Below are 23,630 nucleotides of genomic sequence, written 5' to 3'. Positions count from 1 at the left end.
AAAAAGTTTGCCGAAACCGGTTTGGCTCAGTGGATAGAGCGTCGGCCTGCGGACTGAAGGGTCCCGGGTTCGATTCCGGTCAAGGGCATGTGCCTTGGTTGTGGGCACATCCCCAGTAAGGGGTGTGCAGGAGGCAGCTGATCGATGTTTCTCTCTCATCGATGTTTCTAGCTCTCTATCCCTCTCCCTTCCTCTCTGTAAAATATCAATAAAATATATTTTTTAAAAAATAATAAAAAAAAAAAATCAAAAGTTTGAGGACCCCTGCTCCAGGGAAGCTGAAATAACAGCACGGATCCACCAGGCGCCCTTCGCCTTGGCCCAGCGGCGGCGAACAGTTCCCCACATTTGTGCTGTGTGTGTTTCTGCTGAACCATTTGTGAATGGCAGCCCTCATGACAACGCACCCTGTGCACTTCAGCATGAAGTTGCCTAAGAAGACGGACCACACTTCTGCAGGAGGTCCAAGAAATCCATCTCTGGCACTCTCTCACACACTCACTCACACTCACACTCACACTCACACGGTGTCCATGTTCCGGTTGCCCCACTGTCCCAAGGACTTTGTTTAGAGCCGTCCTGTTGGCTCGCCCTGGGGCCGGTCAAGGGCCACGGGCTGCATTTGGCCAGCCTCTGGCTGAGCACTCTGAACCCCCACGGAACACCGTCTGACTGGCCACCGCACGTAGTAGGACCCTCAGGTCAACGGGAGCTCGACCTTGGAGTTGCTTCAGGAGCCATAACCCTCGAAGTCCAGCCCCAGCAGACACACTTCCCAAAGGCCAAGGGGCTGCTCCATTAAGTCACCCTTTGGCATAAAAGACGGAACTCGCCGAGAAATGGCGAGGGCACTGCGGTCCGAGGAAAAGCTGCCGGGGCTCACACATCCCCACAAGCCATTGCGGGGGGGGGGGGCGGGGGGGGCACATCCATCCGTCCCCACCTCCCACCATCCGCGAGGGTCAGGAACCCCGTTTTTGTGGCAGAATGGAGTCGGAAGAGGAGAGAGAAATCGGAGATGACTGCAGCTGCTGGGAGGGGGAGGAGGGGCAAACCCAGGGGAAATTCCCAGGTAGAAACCGCAGGGCTGGACGGCCATCAGACACGGGCGGTGAAGGAAAGGAGTCAAGGGTGACTCCACAGCTTCTACCTCAGGCTCCCAGAAGCGGAGGGTGGGGTGGGGGGAGGGGGTTAGAGAAAGGGAGTGGAGGCCAGGAGGAAGCCGGCGTCTGTAGGGCAGGCAAAGGGGCCTCAACGGGGTTCAATTCCAGTCAAGGGTATGTGCCGGGTTGCGGGCTCGATCCCCAGCGGGGGTCATGCAGGCAGGAGGCAGTCGATCAACGATTCTCTCTCATCATGGATGTTTCTCTCTCTCTCTCCCTCTCCCTTCCTCTCTGAAATCAATAAAAATATATATATTTTTTTAAAATAAGAAGCCGCCCTAACCGGTGTGGCTCAGTGGACAGAGGGTCGGCCTGCGGACTGAAGGGTCCCAGGTTCGATTGCGGTCAAGGGCACGTACCTTGGTTGCGGGCACATCCCCAGTAGGGGGTGTGCAGGAGGCAGCTGATGGATGTTTCTCTCTCATCAATGTTTCTAACTCTCTATCCCTCTCTATTCCTCTCTGTAAAAAATCAATAAAATATATATTTAAAAAATAAAATAAAATAAATAAAAAATAAGAAGCCACTGCCCCTGTTCTCAGATGACTCGGGGTTGTCACAGACTCCAGTATGGAGGGCACGGGGTGTCAGAGGTCAGGCCCGGTGGGAAGGTGGGCGGAGAGGCCTTTCCGGAGAACAGGCTTGAGCTCCCGAGAGGACGGGGCGGAGGTCGGGGACGGAGAAGCGTTTAGAAGTAAAGTACCTGCATGGAAAGCACGGGGACGCACACGTGCAGACACAAGACACTGCCCTAGCCCGTCCCCACCCGAGACCCCGGGTCCCAAAGGCGCCCCTCAGCCAAGAGCACCAGCCAGGTGGAGCCCTCAGGTCACCCACGGAGAGACGGGCTCAGACTGAGGATCTGTGCGACCGACCGACGCCCCGCACGCACCTGCTCTGTGAACGCGGACTTCCCGCCGTAGAGGACTCGGGGGAAGCACGAGGTTTGGAGCGTGTTGTAAGCAGCCGGCGATCGATGGGAGACCGTCCCCTAAGCCGGTTCCCCAGGCCTGGCCGGTGGCTCCCTGCTGCTCCCACCGGTGTCTCCTGACTCCGACGCAGGCACCGCCGGACGCAGGCGCGCTGGGCCAGTGCCGGATGGCGAGCAGCACAAGGCGGCTCTAATGGGAAATGAATGAAAACGGTTACTTCCATGAGAAAGGTGATCCGTTCTCTCCCACCGTCGTACTGATCTTCGACCAGCCCTGGGATTGGCAATGAGTGACTTTACCCTCAGGTGCAGACAGGTGGAGGGCAAGGGTGGGACCCGTGGCCATGGGCAGGCTGTCGGCCACACGGCAAAGCATCCCCCGTATAGAGTGCAGGAGGCAGTCCATCAATGATCCTCTCTCATCAGTGATGGTTCTCTCTCCCAGCCTCTCCCTTCCTCCCTGACCTCTGACCGCTCCTCCCTGACCTCTGACCACTCCTCCCTGACCTCTGACCACTCCTCCCTGACCTCTGACCGCTCCTCCCTGACCTCTGACCGCTCCTCCCTGACCTCTGACCGCTCCTCCCTGACCTCTGACCACTCCTCCCTGACCTCTGACCGCTCCTCCCTGACCTCTGACCATTCCTCCCTGACCTGACTGCTCCTCCCTGACCTCTGACCATTTCTCCCTGACCTCTGACCGCTCCTCCCTGACCTCTGACCGCTCCTCCCTGACCTCTGACCGCTCCTCCCTGACCTCTGACCGCTCCTCCCTGACCTCTGACCACTCCTCCCTGACCTCTGACCACTCCTCCCTGACCTCTGACCGCTCCTCCCTGACCTCTGACCGCTCCTCCCTGACCTCTGACCGCTCCTCCCTGACCTCTGACCACTCCTCCCTGACCTCTGACCACTCCTCCCTGACCTCTGGCTGCTCACTCCGTGTGGTCAGGAAAGGGAGGGGAGCGGGTCATTAGGAAAACCTGTGCGTACACTGAGGACTGCTGTCCCTCACAGCTTTTCAGTCCGGCCTCAGCCTGGGGCATGAATTCAAAGCAAAGCTGCCCAAGACGCGTCTCCAAACCCAGCGGAGGGGACTGATGCTCCCGCGTCCCTGGGGCCTGGGGCACCTTTCACACTGCTCCCAGGTCTGCAGCGCGGAGCAGGGCTGGTGGGAACAGCCTGGCCTAAGGGCCGGAGCGGCCCAGCCCCTTCGCTCGCTGGCTTAAAAACCGTGGGCTAGTTAATACCTCGCATTCTTTCTTAATATATATATTTTCTTCTCTTGAAAACTTTCTTTCCTTGTTTTTTTTTTTTTTTTTGAGAGAGGAAGTGGGGGGAGAGGGGAAGAGAGAGAGAAACTACGATCAGTTGCCTCCTATATACGCCCAACAGGGATTGAACCCACGACCCGGATATGTGTCCTGACCCAGAACACAGCCCGCCACCTTCCGGTGCACAGGACAGCCCTCCAGCCAGTGAGCCACCATCAGGCTAGTGACCTGCGTTCCGAAGCCTCAGCTCCACAGCTGAGAGACGAAGGGAAGTGATGTCCCCTCTGCCCGCCTCCCAGGGCCCTGACAAGAATGGGCACAGGAGCCGTACGGAGCCAGAGAGGGGCCCCGAGGTGACCAGACATCAGCTGAGCAGGGTCCTCCCTGGGCAGGGGCCATGCTCAGGACACAGCGTGGACCTGGGGCGTGAGGTCCCTCGGAGAGGACGGTCCAGGGCCGCAGTCAGGGCACAGCCCCTCCCTCCCTGATCGCAGGGCCCCCTCACGCCTCCCTTCGGCAGGGCCGATCCAGGTCCCTGCAGTCAAACTTGAGTCTGCAGGGATCTGGACCAAAGCTGGCCCGTGTTATCAGACAAGGACCAGCCGGCAGCCCCAGCTCCAGGCTGACCACTGAATAAACTGGGTTTTCAGACATATTTTTATTGATTTCAGAGAGCAAGAGGGGGAGAGAGAAACATCAATGATCAGGATCACTGACCGGCCACCTGCACGCCCCCTCCTGGGGATCGAGTCCACCACCCAGGCCTGTGCCCTGAACGGGAATTAACTGTGACCTCCTGTTCATGGGGTGATGCTCACCCACTGAGCACGCTGGCCAGGGTGAAGATACTGGTTTTCAAGGGAGAGACTAAACAGAGTTATTCTTCTAATAAAATAAGTATTTTAATGAAGTATTTGAAATAATTTCAAACATCTGATCAATAAGATTATACACAAATATGAGAATATGCTGCACTTTACAAAAAATAAAGTTAAGCATTTAAATATACAAAAACAACTTTAGGTATAGATCTCTTCGTAAAGTACTCTTGACATACACATAATTTATAACATTTACACAGAAACTTCTGGAACGGAAGACGGGCCACTGGAAGACTCGCTGGAGCACAGCGGGCCGCGACAGCCCATGGAAGGAGGAGGCCCGCCCCCGCTCGAGGGCTCTCCCCGGGAATTCTCTGGGTAAGAGGCAGCGCTTGCCACTTTAGTGAACCTTTCTTGGAGGATGTATTCTCCTCCTGTGACCAACTACAGCCACCATTTGTCACCAGCCACACGGGTGGCATTTAAAACAAAACAGCAAAACAAAGCAGGGTCTGCTTTAGCGAGCATCAGCCTCCTCCTGGGCGAGGCTATGGAACACGCTTCTCAGATACACATGGAGCCGAGCCCAGAGCTGCTAACCCTGCCTCTGAGTCCAGAACCCCCAACAGAGTCCCTATTAAAACCTTTTCATCACCAACCAGGATTTTTTTAATGCAACAAGGTGCTTAAAACATAGGGCAACTAAAAGAGTTTACAAAACTGTCCTTGAGGTTAAAGCGAACACAGAACGAAGAACTTCGTTTTGGAGACTGCAGTTTGGAAACGCTGCAAACATTCCCTTTGCTCGGGCTGGCTGTTTTCCATCAACAAAACATGGCCCTTAGCTCTGGGCCCGATTCCCCCCTGCCCCGCCCTGCCCCGCCCCGCCGCGGGCACAGGCGGCCGCTGCCGGCTTACGCTCCGTCTTCCTTTCCCCGCTCAGTGTGGTGTGGGCCCGCTCAGTGTGGTGTGGGCCGTCAGTCCGGGTGCGCTCCGCCTCTCCACCTGCAGTGAGGTATGTCAGCAGCTACACCTGTCAGATTGCCCCGCAAGCTGGGCCTCGCGTGGCGGCAGCCGCAGCGCGTGGTGCATGAACAGCGGACAGCACCTCAGGCACACGGTCCCATCGGTCGCCGTCTGACACGGGACTCGGCGACCAGTGGCCACAGGCCTGACCCTTCAGTGCCAGGAGGTGGCCCCTCCCGGCACCCAGCCCGGTGCTAGGGGTGCTGGGGGAGCCCGCCCGGCTAGCAGTGTGGCAAGCAAAGCCGTGGCAGGCAGGGCTCCCCGCTGTCCTGCACAGGACATGCCTGCGTCTGCGTGACCTAGTCATGACGGTTCCCAGGAGGAAAGCCGAGTCCACCCCCAACGTGCTCGTAAGACGTAACGGAAGTTCGTGACTGTAAACAAGGCCCCGGGGCTGAGCCCCCGCAGGGCAGCTCCAGGCGGAGCCTCCGAGCCTCGGCCGGAGGGACAGCAGGCAGAAGGCCGGTCACTTCAGAAGCGCGAGGTAGAGCGTGCGTGAGTGCTTCATGTCCCGCTCCTGCTCCATGCAGAACACCAGGTCCCGCAGGCAGACCCGCGTGGCCCGCGGGCGAGGCAGCGGCCTGCTGCCTGTCAGGCTGCAGGTCCCGGAAACCAGAAGGTTGTCTTTTAAGCCCTGGACAGAGGAAAGGGAGAAACACGTTAAAATAAGCCTCAGCCACCGGTCAGTGCCGGAGACGACACAGCGATGCCGTGAGGCCCTGCCTGCAGGACGCGCCGGCGTGAGGGCCCGGCAGTGGCTCACCCAGCTCAGGGCCGGCATCCTCGGCTCCGCGGGCCACGCAGCCTCCTACCGACTTCTCTGCTCCCGCTCCGCTCCACGCCCTTCTTTCTTGGCTGCCCAGACTGTCCTCTTGGAAGGGCTTGGACACGCCCTTCGGGAATAACGGGGACGGCCAACAGTTTTGAGTGTGGTGATTCCACAAGTGCGTGTGCATGTGAGCGCTGTCAGAGCACACACTTTGAATGTGGGCAGTCTCCCGCATGTCATCCGTATGATAAAAGCGACCGTACGGCCGATCCACCAGAACGACTGTCGCTGATGTGCACTGACCACAGGGGCAGACGCTCAACACAGGAGCTGCCCCCGGTGGTCAGTGCGCTCCCACAGGGGGCGCTGCTCAGCCAGAAGCCGGCTCATGGCTGGTGAGCGCAGCGGCGGTGACGGCAGCCTCTCCCGCCTCTGTGGCAGCGCTAAGGAGCAGCAAGCAGGTGGGGAGCAAGGAGCAAGGGGTCCCAGACGGTGAGAGGGCACAAGATGGGCTGAGGGACCCCTGCCCCCCCCCCCAGTGCACACATTTCATGCACCGGGCCTCTAGTTATAGAAATAAGAGGGAAAGGCGTAAGCGGTTCAGATCCCACCACTCTCTGTTCCAAACACCTTCTGGTTCCGTCACTACTCTTTTAGAGCCACAACCTCTAATCATTCCCTCCACATTTTTGTTTGTTTTTTTAAGATATATTTTATTGATTTTTTACAGAGAGGAAGGGAGAGGGATAGTTAGAAACATCGATGAGAGAGAAACATCGATCAGCTGCCTCCTGCACACCTCCTACTGGGGATGTGCCCGCAACCAAGGTACATGCCCTTGACCGGAATCGAACCCGGGACCCTTCAGTCCGCAGGCCGACGCTCTATCCACTGAGCCACACCGGTCAGGGCTGTTTGTTTTGTTTTGATGGAGGGAGGGAAGTCCCACTTTATGGTCTCCAAAACACTAGGGTCAAAACAAGTCAGCTTCCATGGCCCCCTGTCCTGAGCAGCTACTGGAGCATTTGCTAAGCGCTCTGCACACATGATCTACTGTCTTTCACACAGAACTGAAGCACGTTATATGGTAACGTCCCATTTATCAATTGAGGAGACTAAGCTTAGGCAGGTTAAGGCCACACAGCAACATTGTGGGACTCAATTTCTAATTTGATCTACAGGGAGGCTTGACTGGAGCATCGTCCCATATCAAAAGTATTAGGTTCGATTCCCAGCCAGGCAACTGATTGATGTTTCTTTCTCACATGGATGTTTCTCTTTCTCGACCCCTCCCCCCATTTCCTCTCTTTCTAAAATCAGTAAAAACACATCCTCGGGTAAGGATTAAAAAGTAAGTACATAAATGGTGTGCTCTCAGTCACTGCTATATTGCCCATCACATCAGGTACAAACTCACCAATGGCCACCCCTCCCCGCCTCATTTCCCATCACTCCTTTACAGAGCACCTTGACTCCAGCCGAAGGCAGAGATCAGCCAAAGGCCACTCGGGGCCAATCTACTCATCTTCCAAGAACCATTTCAAGTGGTCTACGCCCCCCTCTTCCTGCAGGGAATTCTCACTGTGGCAATTGCCTCACACAGTATAGCACAGCATTTGCTGCCATCACCAGCCCATGGCCAGACCACAAGCTCTCTGAGGACAGGGACTATCATCTCTAGGACATCTAGGACTTAGTAGAGGACACAGACAAAGATAGATTAATAGCAACACTTCCTGAATTGGATCTAGTGGTTTAAAACAGAACCAATGTGAGTTCTAACTCCCCTCAATAGATGAGTGGATAAAGAAGACATGATACATACTAGGTGTACCGGTTAATAATGCGGATTTTTGGAGTTACATCTATGTTGATATATATGCGATTGGATATGTATGCTATTTTGTTGTAATGACAAGTGTCAAAACTTCATATGTCAAATTCGCTGAAGGCGTTAACATCATAGATATTTTTACACTTAAAAATGTCAAATTTCGTGCCAAAAAGAGCATTTTTGGGAAGTTTTAATTCATTATTTTGAAGAAAAGTGCTGCTGAATACGTCGGGAAGCTTATGGTGAACATGCTCCATCTCCAAATACTTGTGAACGCTGGTTTAAACGCGTTAAAAGTGATTATTTCAATGTGAAAGACAAAGATGTCCAGGTCAACCGAAAAAGTTTGAAGACCAACAATGACAAGCATTATTGGATGAAGATGCGTGTCAAACTCAAAAACAACTTGCAGAAAGACTAAACGTTGCTCAGCAAACTATTTCCGATCGTTTACAAGCAATGGGAAAGATTTTAAAGGCAGGAAAATGGGTGCCACATCAACTGAACGAAAGACAAGTGGAAAACCCAAAAGTCATCAGTAAAATGTTGCTTCAATGGCACGAAAGAAAGTCTTTTTTGCATCGAATTGTGACTGGCGATGAAAAGTGGATTGATTTTGAGAATCCCAAATGCACAAAATCATGGATTGATCCAGGTCAACCATCAACATCGACTGCAAGGCCAAATCGCTTTGGAAAAAAAGACAGTGCTTTTGATGGGATCAGGTAGGTGTGCTGTTTTATGAGCTTCTAAAACCAGGTGAAACTGTTAATACTGATGGCTACCAACAACAAATAATCAATTTGAACCACGCTTTGATCGTGAAACAACCAGAATGTGCCAGAAGACACGGCAAAGTAATTTTGCTTCATGATGATGCACCATCACATACTTCAAAACCAGTTAAAGACACGTTAAGAGATCTTGCCTGGGAAGTATTAGCCCACCCGCCATATTCACCAGACCTTGCTCCTTCAGATTACCACTTGTTCCGACCAATGGCACACGCACTTTCTGAGCAGCACTTCGAAAAGGTACGAAGAAGTGGACAATTGGGTCTCTGAATGGTTTGCCTCAAAACAAGAAAAGTTCTAGTGGGATGGTACCCACAAATTACCTGAAAGATGGGGAAATGTGTAGCTAGCGATGGACATGACTTTGAATAAAGCACTTTTGATGTTTCCCTTGAAATTATAGTGTTTTCTTTGATTACAAAATCCGCATTGTTAACCGGCACACCTAGTATATACTATGGAATACTATGCAGCCGTGAGAAAAGATGAAACACTGCCATTTGGGACAACATGGACCTTGAGAATATCGTGCTAAGCAAACTCAGTCCGACAAAAAAAGTCAAGAACCTTATGATGTCACTCATGTGGGATATAAAGCTGAAAGCAACCAACGAACAGATGAGAAAAATAAACAAAAAGCTCAGCCACAGACAACAGCATGGCGGCTATCAGAGGGGAGTGAGTAGTGGTGAAGGTAAAGCGGGTCAAATACACGGTGACAGAAGAAGGTTTGACTTTGGGCGGTGGCACACAGTGCAATATACCGGTGATGTGTCCTAGAGTTGTACACTTGAAACCCATATAATTTCATTAACCAATATCACCCCAATACAGTTAATAAAAAATGAATGAAACCCAATACACCTGTATTAAGACAGTTTTCTAAATAGCAATGTATACCAGATACATACCACTATTCAAAAAATAAGATTGGAAGAAAAAATAAAAAATACAGAATTCCTAGACAAAGGGTAGTTTTATGAAAAAATCCTCGATTCTCTAGTTCTTTTTCTGCCACACTTTGTTTCAAAAACATCTTGATCGGGTGGGAACCTGCTTTCTCCACCGAAGACGTAACCAGGAGAAGATGCTTCCCTAACATAGGAAGCAGGCCTTCTGGCTCTGTTACCATCCTTCTGTAACCATCACATTATCACTATTCCCTCTACATTTCTTTTTAATGGAGGGGAGGAAAGGCCTTCTTATGATCTCCAAAATCACCATGGTCAAACAAGTCAATTTTTTAATTTTTAAATCCTCACCAGAGGCCATTTTTTCATTGATTTTTAGAGTGGAAGAAACACAGAGAGAAACATCAATGTGCAAGAAACACATCGGCTGGTTGCCTCCCACACGGACCCTGACACCGAGGTCCGTGCCCTTAACCGGAATCAACCAGAGACCCTTCCATCTGAGGGGCGAAGCTCTAACCTGTGAGCCAACCCAGCCAGGGCAAGTCACTTAATTTCAACTTAATTTACACATAGTCACCGAATGCCTGGGGGGCACCTATCTAATGGTCAAATAAAATCTCTTTAAAAGATACTATTCAGTTTGAGGGGACATGATGTCACAACCACGTTTCTGCACGCCTTAGGTTAAACCTGGAGCACATTCTGGCTTGCCGCTCCTGCAGGCTCTTGGTCCTGAGCAATTTGTACAGATGCAGGCGACTTCGGCCGGGAGCAGCGTCAGGCACCAGCCGTCCCTCCTCCCTGCTAACACTGCCACCTGGAGGTGGTGTAACGCAGGTGTCATCTCAACTACCGCACATTACCACCATGGAAACATTTCCGTGAGATTTTGCAGAATGGGCCCACCAGCTTTGGATTCGAGCGTACATTAGGAGGAAAGTGAGGCAGGGGTGTCATGGGCAGTGAGTGGCACTTCCGTTGTATATTGGAATTATCTGTTTAAAGTTGCACGGTACACTAAGGAGAGACACTTCTCTTCGTCAGAAAATGTTTACATTATGCTAAAGCTGAGTCTCTATACATTTACAAATGTTTCTACCAAGAGTTGGCCCCAAATCAGGTATTTAGTGTTTTACACGAATTGTGCAACTGAACGGTTAGGGGGCCGCACTATGTCTGGGCAATTCTACCTCCACGTGAAGACCCAGGAACATGTCCCGTGTCCCTCTAAAGACACGTGTGAGGAAGCTGAGCACCACATTCCATGACAGCCCCAAACCAGAAGCAATCCGAAGCCCGTTGGGCGTAGAATAGAGGACGGTGGAGGAGCCACACAGATGGACCACCACACAGCAGTCACAGCTGGGCGCCACGGGGGACAGCTCAGAAATGGGAGGTGGAGGAGGCAGCCACAGGAATATCCGCCGTGTGAGCCCATTTCTCTGTTGATAACAACAGGCCTGGCTGCAGAGCTGAGGACAGAGGCCCGAGGGAGAGGACGGTGACCAGGAGGGGTGGGAGGTCTGCTGGCGATGCTCTCACTGGCGCGTTTGGCTCTGGAAAATCAGAGCCTGGGACTGGGTGCTTTTCTGGATCCACGTGACAGACTTCAAATAAAAGCAGCACTTAACAAAAACCTTGGTGAGGTAGGAAGTAAAAGGGGGAGTAACGAGGGAAAAAGAGAAAACAAAGCAAAATTGTTAAGCAGAAAACACGTACAAAGACCTAATGATCCGGGTAAGGAACAAAGGGGTCGCAGGTCATGCGTGTCACGTGACAAGGCTGACGGGCCCAGGGGCAGAGCCACATGGCAGCTGCCGGCACTGGGTTGAAAAGCAGGTCATGCCGACAGGATGCGGCAGAGCCCGGGGCAAGGTTCCAAATGAAGCCACCCAGGGACGCGGCCCAACAGAAGCGCCTTTCATGCTTCACACTGGCCCAAGGTGACAGCAGCCTCTCCCCCAAGCAGCGGCCGCCTAGGAAGTCAGCCTTCCTCGAACCCGGACACAAATGCATGCCTTTTATTCCGGGGCTGGTGTCTGGGAGAGTCCAGCTTGTCACTTTCACAATGACGGCAGAATCGGCAGCCACCTCTCCACTGACCACAGGAAGCGGGGGTGTGCGGGGGGGGGGGGAGGGTGTGGGGGTGTGGGTGTGCGGGTGTGCGGGGGGGGGGGGGTGCACAGGTAAGTTAAAGCTCTTTCATCGTCAGTTTTCATCCTCTTCCACCCCCGAGTCCTGTCCCGAAGCTCCTCAGCACTGGTTTCTTGGCTCCCCACACTGTCCATGCCACAGAACACGGATGCAGTTCAGAGACCAGACTCTGTAAGGAGAAGAAAAGACTGTGCCCACGTGCTATTCATTTCTGAGGTTTTCCCAACCGACGTTCTACGTGAGGATATGCCTGAGCCTGGACTCCTCCTCCGGATGAAGAGGGTCAGGGGAAGGCGGAGCCCAGTGAGGAGGAAGAGAAACGATGCCCCAATCAGGGGCACACGGACCCTCCCGGAAGCACGGCAAACCGAGGGCCCCGGCTGCTAGCAGGCCCGGCCAAGGAGGTGGGCCTTCACCGTTCGGCCGCAGCACCACACCGAGTTCCTCGTTTTCATAACGAAGCTTCTGAGGTGCTCTCCTGCTCTAGTAAGAAAACAGCGGTCACGTGTTTCACCGGAAGGGTGTCTGCTGGCTGCTTCGGAAAGAGCTGAGTGAGTAGTACCAGCCTCTGCAGGGACACGCATCATGGTCTCTGCCACTCACTCACTCTGACCGTCCCTGGCCTGGCTGCGAACAATCAGCAGACGGGATGTTCACGGAGAACTGCAGACGCCTCGTGATGGTCTCCGGTATTCCGTTTCTCATCGTCCATAACCGGATGCCATCTAGGACAGATACTGGCCATCACAGGAACTCGCCACGTCCAACCAGAATCAGCGAGGTGTCCCATTACCAAGGTCAATCTGCTGCCTCACCACAGGAGAAGCGGACAGACACCACCTCGGGGTGATCTTAAGTTAAACCTGGACGCCTTGGGGCTTCCGGGCCTTTCAAAGTCTCCTGAGCATTTTTAAACAGAATTAAATTCGGGCTTCACAAAAGAAAAAAAACTGTCAGTCACCAATTTCAAAGAAATAGCGCCGTTTTAAGAGTGACACCAAGTAATGTTTAAAATGCACTTATCCAATGCTCCCTCCCGCAGCCTCCTGGAGCGGGCTCTGTGGAGCAGCCCTAGGAGCCTTTCTGCTGCTCTCCCGCGCCCTTACACGGCTACGGCCTTACACGGCTACGGCCTTACACGGCTGCGCCCTTACACGGCTACGGCCTTACACGGCTGCGCCCTTACACGGCTGCGCCCTTACACGGCTACGGCCTTACACGGCTGCGCCCTTACACGGCTACGGCCTTACACGGCTGCGCCCTTACACGGCTACGGCCTTACACGGCTGCGCCCTTACACGGCTACGCCCTTACACGGCTGCGCCCTTACACGGCTACGCCCTTACACGGCTACGGCCTTACACGGCTGCGCCCTTACACGGCTACGGCCTTACACGGCTGCGCCCTTACACGGCTACGGCCTTACACGGCTGCGCCCTTACACGGCTGCGCCCTTACACGGCTACGGCCTTACACGGCTGCGCCCTTACACGGCTACGGCCTTACACGGCTGCGCCCTTACACGGCTGCGCCCTTACACGGCTACGGCCTTACACGGCTGCGCCCTTACACGGCTACGGCCTTACACGGCTGCGCCCTTACACGGCTACGGCCTTACACGGCTGCGCCCTTACACGGCTACGGCCTTACACGGCTGCGCCCTTACACGGCCACGGCCTTACACGGCTGTGCCCTTACACGGCTACGCCCTTACACGGCTACGGCCTTACACGGCCACGCCCTTACACGGCTGTGCCCTTACACGGCTGTGCCCTTACACGGCTACGCCCTTACACGGCTGTGCCCTTACACGGCTGCCGCCTTACTGAGAGGCAGAACTGTCGGGCGGCCCCAGGGCCCATCTCCAAGGCCGCCATCCGGGCAACTCAGCTGCGTGCGGCCCACGTGTTCATCATCTCAGAAGCTGCCCGGGCTACTGGGCGTGGAGCAGCTCTGTTAGGGGCAGAAGACAGACCGGAGGCCCGAGAGTGGAGGACACTAGCTGTCCCCCCGCCCCGCCCCGCCCCGCCCAGGCAGCCTCACACAGCACTGGGCGTCTCTGTGCCTGCGCTTCTAACCTGCAAAGTGCAGGCAGTGACGGCGACTGCGCCCAAGTGGACGGAGAGCTCCATGGGACCAGGGCCTGGCAGGAGCGCACGCTCTGTAATAGCGGCCCTCTCTTCAAGAAATTCATTCATCAGTCGGTTGGGAAGCAGGCAGGCGGACAGAGACGCGTGCCACCCTCCATCCAGGCCTTCCTTCCATCCCCCAGTTAACTAACTGACCGTTCCTGCCACCCTATTCTCTCAAGTCCTGGCTACCTTAGAGCTCATCCGCCCCACACCCGCCTCGTCCTCCCCACACCCCGCCCCATCCACCCCACACCCCCCTTGTCCGTCCCAGTGAAACCTTTAAATGTAGTGGAGCTCTGAATGCCTAAAGCTAAACACAGACTAACGGGCATTTCACACACGGGGCAGCAAGGGAAGGGCACACCCTGGGACGGGGCGTTTTCCCTAAGCTCCTCCAGCGCAGCGAGCAGCCCTCGGCTCGACAGAACCCACCCCGCTTATCACCAGGGTCTCTGGATGCTAAGGGCCACCTAACCCATCCTGCCCCGAATGGCAGGACTAAGGAAACAGACGGCGTTCCGGAATCCTAGCCGATAACCAGGCACAAAAGATGATGTGTAACAGAGGGCGGGAAAGCTGCTCCACTCTCCTCAGACCGCCTGCCCGACTTCACTCTAAGCCCGTGTTACCTCGGGGGACAACTCTAGTCTTAGCCTTTCGGGGGAAAGAAAGCAAGAACTAGGCCTGGGAGCAGGGGGGGAAGTGAAGAAATGGCTTCAAAAGAACAATCGAGCCTCTTCTAAGCCTCGGAAGCAGGGTCACTCAACAGCGCCCTGGCTGCTTGGCCTGTGTGACAGGAACACGAGACCTACATTCCAAAGACCGAGCTTCCAGGCCGGGAGGACAGCGCGGAGGGAGACAGAGCCGGGGCTGACTGCCCTCTGCTGGCCAACAAGCAGGGCTTTTAAGCAACAGGTTCGCCTTGATTACCTTCATTTTATTCTGAGTTATTTCAGAATACTGACGCCCCTGCATGTTAATTCGGAGAATCTTTTCACTTCTAAGTCTTTTATAAAAGTAAACTGTCAAACTAGACTGATGTGACGGCATGCAGCCACGGGCTCTGAGTTCTAACCAGCTGTGTAATTAAGAGAGCAATAAAGATAATACTGGTGGTCCTATGTTAATGACCCCACCTTTACCCAAAAGAATGCCTTCTTAAATTCCAGAGCTCGTTTTCAATTTCCTAGTGAGTCTCCAACGCAATGTCCCACACATTCACCACGTTCCAAGTCATATTCCCCCTCCTCCTTTCCTTTCTTACTTAAAGGTCAGAGACCTCCCTAGGACCAGTATGAATATTACACGGCAATGAGAATGTTTCTAAAATAATAAATAATCCGATCATACTGTTTTCCTGCTTCAAACACCCCAATGGCAAAAATCTCCTACAGGACCAGGTCCAAGCATCCAAGCGTGACATGCACAGCCTCCACGAGCAGACCAACGCTCCCCGCCGTCTCACCTCTCATTCCTTTCTCCGTCTCAGACTGTGACCATGCCACAGGACAGCCTCCGCTTTCTCCCCACGGCAGCCCTCTCCCGCAGCCTCCTCCAGTCCCCGTCCCACCCTTGGACCACATCACCTGAGCTCTTTAAGATCAACTCAGGCAGCACCTTTCCCCAGTGCCACACACACACGTACCACATCGAGATGCGGTGCAGCTCCCCAGTGGTCAGCAGTGCGCGGTACTGACCACCATCACAGGCATCCAGTGAGGGCGAATACCTCCCCAGTGCCACACACACACACACACACACACACACACACACACACACACATACGTACCACATCGAGATGCGGCGCGGCTCCCAGTGGTCAGCAGTGCGCGGTACTGACTACCATCACAGGCGTCCAGTGAGGGCGAATACCTCCCCAGTGGTCAGCAGTGCGCGGTACTGACTACCATCACAGGCATCCAGTGAGGGCGAATACCTCCCCAGTGGTGAGCAGTGCGCGGTACTGACTACCATCACAGGCGTCCAGTGAGGGCGAATACCTCCCCAGTGGTCAGCAGTGCGCGGTACTGACTACCATCACAGGCGTCCAGTGAGGGCGAATACCCTGAACTTCCTCACTCGCCAGGAGGCAAGAACTGTTGCCCCTGAATATTTCAGTGTTTGGCACTTGGTTGGTGTCCATCCCTGTCTGTACAATCAGGTGTCCAGAGCCCAGCAATACACGGAACAAACAGTGAAAAGGAGCCGTATTATGGGCTTCAGAGCATTTACATTAAGACCCTCTGTCATCCTGAGCTTTAAGCCAAATAAATTTGGAGAAAAGCACGCAGCCTTCTGATGGCTTGTTCCCAAGCATTACTCAGCCCTGTAACAACTATCTCATCTCCTCACTGCCACGAAGCTGCCGCCACACATTATACTGGAAATGAAAACATATGGAGATGGATAAATTATAATACGCCAAAGAAACGTGTATAACATCTGAAGACATGGGTAAGATGTACACATTATGTCATTATGTAAAAAAGTAGATTAACAGAAATATTACTGTACTATGAATTTTGTAAAAATGTGATAGGATGTGGATAACTTTCTTCACTAAACCTATTATTTTTGTGAAAATAAACATTTTAAATATAATAAAAGCATAATATGCAAATCAACCAAACGGCAGAATGACCGGTCGCTATGACGTGCACTGACCACCAGGGGGCAGACGCTCAACGCAGGAGCTGCCTGCAGCCCACAGGCCAGTCAAGGCGGTGCCAGCGGGAGGGCCCCCCCATCACCCCGCCGGTTGCCCCGCAGAGGGAGGCGATGGGTGGTGGTGGCAAGGAACGGGGCCGGCGTGCGGACGGCGCCAGACTGGCCAAGGCAGGTGCCTGCGGGTGCCCCCCATCACCCTGCCAGTGGCCCACAGATAGGCCCTGATTGCCGGCCAGCCTAGGGACCCTTCCCATGCGCGAATTTTGTGCATCGGGCCTCTAGTTTTAAATATAAAATTTTATGTTACCGAACCGGGGCAGAATGCTTACATAAATGCTTAAATAGGGACAGTCGGGGGAGCCAAAGGGGTCAGGTGCCAGGGAGGAACTGGCAGTGAAGGGGCTGCTGGAAATGCAGGAAGGAGACAGAAGGCTCCAGCCCTGGACGAGCAAGGCCAGGCTTCCGAATGCCTGTCAGGCAGCTGGGCAGAGCCTGGCTTTGGGAGGGGGCAGTCCCCGTTCCACATCACGTGAGGCAAATGCTGCTTTTCAAAGCCAGATGTGTCCTTCCTCTGTGACGGCAGCAGACAGATCAGCAAGCTGTCTCGTGCCCTGGGAAGGCGAGCTCGGCAGGCTCCGACCCACCGGACGCCCAGCAGGCGCACCGGGACGCCCAGCAGGCGCACCGGGACGGCAGACACTGTGATGCGAGGGCTCTTCCCCTGGCACGCGTGCATCTCACCGTGTCCAGGTGGCGGCCTCGCTGGCCAGTTCCACGGCTTGGTGGCAGTACTTGCATTCGCATAACGGCCTGGAGGAGCCATCGGGGTCCGGAAGACGAGCTATGGCACAGCCCGATGGAGAGATGGTCAGTGAAGGTATACTGCTGAGCCTGCCAGTTGAAGGCTTCTCGTTCTGACCGTCTTTACTAGTAAGAAGAGACGGAAACGCATGTGCCAGATCAATACCTGCTCACCAAGTGCCGGGGTTGCACTGACTTGCTCTCGCAGCAACCACAGCCGAGCACTCGCCGTAATGGAAGCCAATGCCGGCTTAAGTTTATATAAGCAATCACCATCCTGAGAGCCACCCCGTCTACGGCCAACAGGCGAGCTGGAGGGTGTGGTAGGATCACCGCTGCAGCCTCTCCCACCCCCGTGCGGCTCTGCCACCTCTTGGGGGAACAATTTCCCATGTGCTGGTCAGGCCACATTCTAGCCTCTCCTGGGCTGTCTCTCACTCCCAGTCAGGGCCCACGGAGAGAACTCTAGTAGGTGTTAAGTCAGTCTACTCCAATTACGAATTCCACAAACACGGAAGTAGCACCTCCCGCCCACTGGGAGGTGGACCTCAGCCCACACTCCACTGACTGATGGAAATCAGTGGTGCCTGGGCCCCAAGAACCCCTCAGGCCCAGGAGGTTCCAGCAATCCCTGAGAAGTCTAGTAACGTTCCTTGCCCGAGGCCCAGTCACTAGCCGACATGCGTCTTGGGAAAGGCGAGGAGGAGATGCACAGCGGACACTGTGGGTTGTACAGCGGGTCTTTCCTCAGGAGGACCAGCGTTCCCTTCATCCTAGGTCTCTGGGTCCAGGAACTGGCTAAGTCCACGGACGGGTTGAGGGGCTCTAACTCCGATATCTGCTGACATTGCAGTAGCTACACCTGATTAGTCTTTAGCAATTAAGAGCCACCTGCCTCCGACTTCTACCACTCCCGCCGACTTCAGGATCCTGGTTTGATGGCCACAATTTCTGTCACGACCAACTTAAAGAGAACAGCCACCAGAGCCCCGAAGGACGCCAAGGCTCCCCTCATGAATGTGTATCTCAGAGCTTTGTGGGACAGAACAGCTGAGATTTGTGGAAAAATAAGCCGGCAGATTCGATCTTCACAGACAAGCTGGATTCAGATACACAGGAGACAGAGGATTACGTAAGACTGCTATAAAGAATGCACAGAAATAAGAAGCGGAGAGAGTGAGCCTCCGTTTGACTAGAGATGGAATATAGGGAGAAGTACAAAATAAGTATTAAGTAGGAGTGAAGTTCAAGGTGATACATACTTTACAACCTGGCAGAAATTTAGGTTTTATAAAATAGGCAAAGGGAGATGTTCAGAAGCGTTTGGCAGCAAACACGTGCCAGGCAGGGTAAACTACCTGCATAAATTGCTTCCCTCAGCTGGCTTTGCTGACGGGAAAAGTAAAGTAGCAAGCACTCCATCCTACCTCGCTCCCAGGCCCAGCCTCCAGGGGTCTCTTCCTCCTCGTCCCAATGGCAGCCAGGGCGGTGAGGTTCGCATCTCGCTGCTGGATCTGTGCGAGCTCCAACTGCTGCAGCTAGAAGGCGGGAGGAAGAAGGCAGCGTTTACACACAGAGCGCAGAGAGGAGGGACGCTGGCCGGGGAGCCTACTTCTGTCCTCGTCACATATTTACAAAGAGCAGGGTGGAAAATGGACAAGAGTGCATGTGTGTGGTGGGACAGGCAGCCTCAGGGAGATACAAAGAGAGGTCACTTCAGATGAACAAAGAATAAACCAGGGGTAACTGAGTCATAAGTAAAGCAGGAAACATTTAGCTAAAGAAAACTAATTCAGAACCATTTTCTATTTGTTCCACAAATGACAGGATAGCAATCCTTCTTTTAAACTGTGTTTGCTTATATATAAATTGCTAGGAGAGTATTTTCAAGAGTTGTAAATTATCTTTGGTTAATGCTGGCCTTCTTAATAAAATATTTAGAGTCTGATGCTGTCACATCCTGAAATTTGGGGGGTAAAATAGATTTTAGTTAATCCACCCTGCAGTACAAATCAAAGAAGCTATATTTCGGAGTCTTTCACTGCAGAGAAATGGCATCTGCAAGATGGTCACACCAAATAAAGGTTTAAAATGGACTTCTGTCATCAAATTCCTCCCCCCGTGGAGTCAAGTACTTTCTCCCCCTGTGAGCTACACTTCGGCTGCCTGAATTCTCACACATGATATCTCAGAAAATGCTTTAAAACCCTAGAATTTTAATTTGGTTCTAAGACTATTCCCTGCCTTTTTCACATCTAAATAACACATTATTCTAATCAGTAATGAGCCTTCTTACCTTGTTTCTTGCACAATAATGCTTTATGGAGAATTGCATCACCTAGAGTTTTATACTCTACTAGAGGCCCGGTGCACGAAATTCGTGCACGGGGGTGTGTGTTTCTCAGCCCAGCCTGCACCCTCTCCAATCTGGGACATCCCTCTCACAATCCAGGACTGCTGGCTCCCAACTGCTCGCCTGCCTGCCTTCCTGATTGCCCCTAACCGCTTCTGCCTGCCAGCCTGATCAGCCCCTAACCACTCCCCTGCCAGCCTGATTGATGCCTAACTGCTCCCCTGCCAGCCTGTTTTCCCCTAACTGCCCTCCCCTGCAGGCCTGGTCACCACTAACTGCCCTCCCCTACAGGCCTGGTCCCCCCCAACGTCCCTCCTCTGCCAGCTTGGTCACCCCTAACTGCCCTCCCCTGCAGGCTTGATCGCCCCCAACTGCCCTCCCTTGCAGGCGTGGTCCCTCCCAACTGCCCTCCCCTGCTGGCCATCTTGAGGTGGCCATCTTGTGTCCACATGGGGGCAGCCATCTTGTGTGTTGGAGTGATGGTCAATCTGCATATTACTCTTTTATTAGATAGGATAGAGGCCTGGTGCACGGGTGGGGGCCAGCTGCTTTGCCCTGAAGGGTGTCCCGGATCAGGGTGGGGGTTCCCTTGGGCGTGGGGGGGCCTGGGCGAGGGGCCTGTGGTGGTTTGCAGGCCGGCCACGCCCCCCGGCGATCCAAGCAGAGGCCCTGGTATCTGGGGTTTATTTATCTTCTACAATTGAAACTTTGTAGCCTGGAGCAGAGCCAAGCCTTCTGCTTGCTCCGTGGCGGCAGCCATTTCTGTTGGGATTTATGTATCTTCTATAATTGAAACTTTGTAGCCTTAAGCGGAGGCCTGGGCCGGCCAGGGTGTGTGGAAAGCTTGGCTTCCTCCATCACCGGGGGCAACCCTAGCCTCTTGCTCTTTCCAGCTCCGTGGCTGCCACCATTTCTGTTTGGGTTTATGTATCTTCTATCATTGAAACTTTGTAGCCTTGAGTGGAGGCCTAGGCCGGCAAGGGCAGGCGGAAAGCTTGGCTTCCTCCATTGCTGGGGAAACCCAAGCCTCCCTCATGCTCTCTGTGGCCGTAGCCGTCTTGGTTGGGTTTATTTGCATATTCGCTCCTGATTGGCTGGTGGGTGTAGCAGAGTGACAGTTAATTTGCATATCACTTTTATTAGCTAGGATTCTCTAATAAAGGGAATATGCAAATTGACTATAACTCCGTCACAAAGATGGATGCACCCACAGCTGAGGCCAAGTTCCCAAAAGGAGCCTTAACGAGCAATCAGCAGGGACCTGAGGCTACGCCCCCCGCCCTGGCATCAGGCTGGGGGACCTCAGGCCACACGCCCCACCCCTGTGAAGCTTGACAGGGGACCTCAGGCCACGCTCCCCATCCTGGCACCGGGCTATGCCCCCTGCCTGGCAGGGCTTAACAAGGGTGGGACTGGCCAGGTCTGGATCTAGCCCAATTGGGTAGGGCCGGCTGGGTCTGGGTCTCATGCAATTTTGAGGTGCATGTGGGTGGGCGGGGACTTGACTCTGGATCCCATGGTGAGCCCCGGCCTCTGACAGGAGGAAGGATTTCATATACATTTTACTGATTTTCTTTCATCTCTGACACTTCTAGATAAAGGGCAAATAGCAATATTAAATTATTTCCTCTAATTAATCCCCTTTTAATGTGTACAAATTTCATGCACCGGGCCACTAGTGTTTCTATAAACAAAAATCCAAAATTCTTCAAGGTGAAAGTTTTTAATTTATTATGCGCTTAATCATTCAATACTTATTCTTTTGCCCCGTTTCTGCAGGTTGCACTGTGACGCTAGCATGTCAGCAGGTTTATGTCCTGCATTCATTTTTCTTCCTTCTACTCAATAACAAAGGAAGGTGGGAATGCTAGGACCTGCCAAAAAGGAAGTGAATTCTTCGTCTTACTCTGCAGATGCCCTGACTCCCATTCTGACGGAGAAAGGAGACATCCAAGAGGAAGGAGGGTTGCAGTATAGACAGCACATGCGTAGGAGTCAGGACGTCGGAGCTCCAAGCTCAGACAGCTCCCCTGACAACTTGGATGGTGGGGTGAGGAAGGAAAGCATGAGGACTGGACGGCCATCGAGGGCACAGCACACACTCAGACACGTCTGCAGCTGCACGTCACACAGATGTGCCTGCTTGTTTGAAACGAACTTGGCAATTAGGAATCTATTAAAAACCTTTCTCAAACAAAGAGGGAAACAGAAGAATGTCAGTGCTTACATTTTAGGAAAGGTAACTAGGAAAAAGATTTTTATGTCAAAAAGTGTCAGTATTTAAAATATAATGTTACAACTGAGAGAATGCTTATATTTTTTCAGGCAAAAATGGAAAAAGGGAAGAAGCCCTAAAGTTGAAGCGGGGATATCCAGACATGTTAGCCCACAACAATAAGGGTTCCAAGCAGACAGGCAACCTGCCGAGTCCCCAAGGCTGGCAGGGAGGGAGCGAGCGGCGTCAGTGCACTGGGACGAGCTGCAGGCAAACCAAAGCAGCCGTCTTCTTAAAGTGCCCGATGGGAATGCCCCACTGGAAGAAGTTACCAGAAGGATGAGAACCATTTTATAAGAACGGGCCAAATGTGGGTTTGCCCTTACATCCAGAATGCAAAGGAGAAATGACGGTCTCTACAGCTGCATGGGAGAGAAGGGACCACAGGGGAGAAGACCCAGATCAAAACTCTCGTCCTCACAGGCGAAGGCAAACATGGACCATGGAATTATGCAGGAGGGGATTCACGTTGTGGCTTAATATTGGTGTGACAGGCATCACTGCTGACACACTTCCTAGCAACATAAAGCCTAACTTCTCTGAGCAGCTCTTCCGAGTCCTGTGTTCAGAAAATGCAGTCCTAACCTGTTTCCTAGGACCAGCCTGGTGGATAGTGGGAAAGGAAAGCAGAGCAGTTATGAATCAAGGAACCCTAAGAAATCTGTGCTAATGTTCACAAATGAACCAAGAAAATGTGTCTCACCCCCCTTCCCCAAAAAATCAGAAACGAAAGCTTTATGCTTTATACCACTGTGATAACCATAGCACATCCCAAATGAGAACCTGACAAATGACCACATAAGAGAACAATTCAACTCCATTTTATTAAGGGAGGGTCAGTGATTTTTGCAACTAAACAAAGTGTGGTATCCCTCTGTGCTTGACTCTAAATTAGGCCCCTTAGAACATTCAAGTCAGTAAGAGCTCTGGGGGTCAGGGAAAGACAAAATGACAATATTTCACTTTATCAAACATTTGCGACTAACACAGAGTGGCTCTGTTCTTGGAATGGGGCCAGGGTATTTGATTCTTTTTTTAATCAAGTAGATCCAAGATAGAACACTTGCAAAATATTTTGGAAAGAAATTATATTGAATTCATTTAATCTTGCTAGGAAAAAGAACAAAACGAAGGTGGCAAGGGAGAGGGGAAATACAGGCTTGGTACCACCTGCTCTCATTAAGAGAAGTACTGTTTGTTCACATTTACTCTTACAAATTAAAAAAAAAAGCTGTCTACCAATTCATCTCTCAGGAAATAATTATACACAATATAAAAAACAAACAAACAAAAACATGCCACACAAACCACAGGAAAAGTTCATCTCAGATTCAGATTTTTATGAAGGAGGAACAGGCAGGTAAGATCTTTAAGGATAAAAGGGTAAGCTTTATGATGTATTATTTTCCATAACAGGGATAGACTGGAAAGAAAGTGCATAAGCATCTTATCAATCCTTAATTAAAACAAAGGGATACCCATGGCTCAGAGCAATAATAGTTGCCCACCCCAAAATAATCTGTCATTAAGCCAAGCTTGCTGATAAAGGATTATAGGTACAGTTCTCATATTACTTTTTTCAGATCCTATTTTTACCTAAGTTTTCCAATGGAAAGACATGAACATGAGAAATGTTTTGCTGTTGAAATGAAATGTTTCTGGTGTCAATTCTCTTTAATGGTTTCCCTTCCAGTTCTCCTCACCCCAACCCAGAAACCCTGC

At 52.6% G+C, this 23,630-nt stretch overlaps 1 protein-coding gene across 1 annotated transcript in view; it reads right to left on the bottom strand.

Moving 5' to 3' along the window:
* Positions 1-4,252: 4,252 nt before the first annotated feature.
* The window catches only part of TAF4B (TATA-box binding protein associated factor 4b), a 61,311-nt gene continuing 41,933 nt past the window's right edge, over positions 4,253-23,630 (bottom strand). Inside the window, exons 14-15 of the mRNA XM_080684199.1 lie at positions 18,708-18,818; positions 4,253-5,849 (exon numbers count right to left, since the gene is read on the bottom strand). Of these exons, the coding sequence (XP_080540325.1) occupies positions 5,682-5,849; positions 18,708-18,818 (279 nt within the window). The 3' untranslated portion in view covers positions 4,253-5,681. The remainder of the gene's footprint in view (positions 5,850-18,707; positions 18,819-23,630) is intronic.

This window comes from Plecotus auritus, assembly GCF_963455305.1.
Source record: "Plecotus auritus genome assembly, chromosome: 8".
NCBI classification, from domain to species: Eukaryota; Metazoa; Chordata; class Mammalia; order Chiroptera; family Vespertilionidae; genus Plecotus; species Plecotus auritus.
Note: the sequence above shows the minus strand (reverse complement) of the source record. Positions and strands in the feature narration are given on the sequence as shown.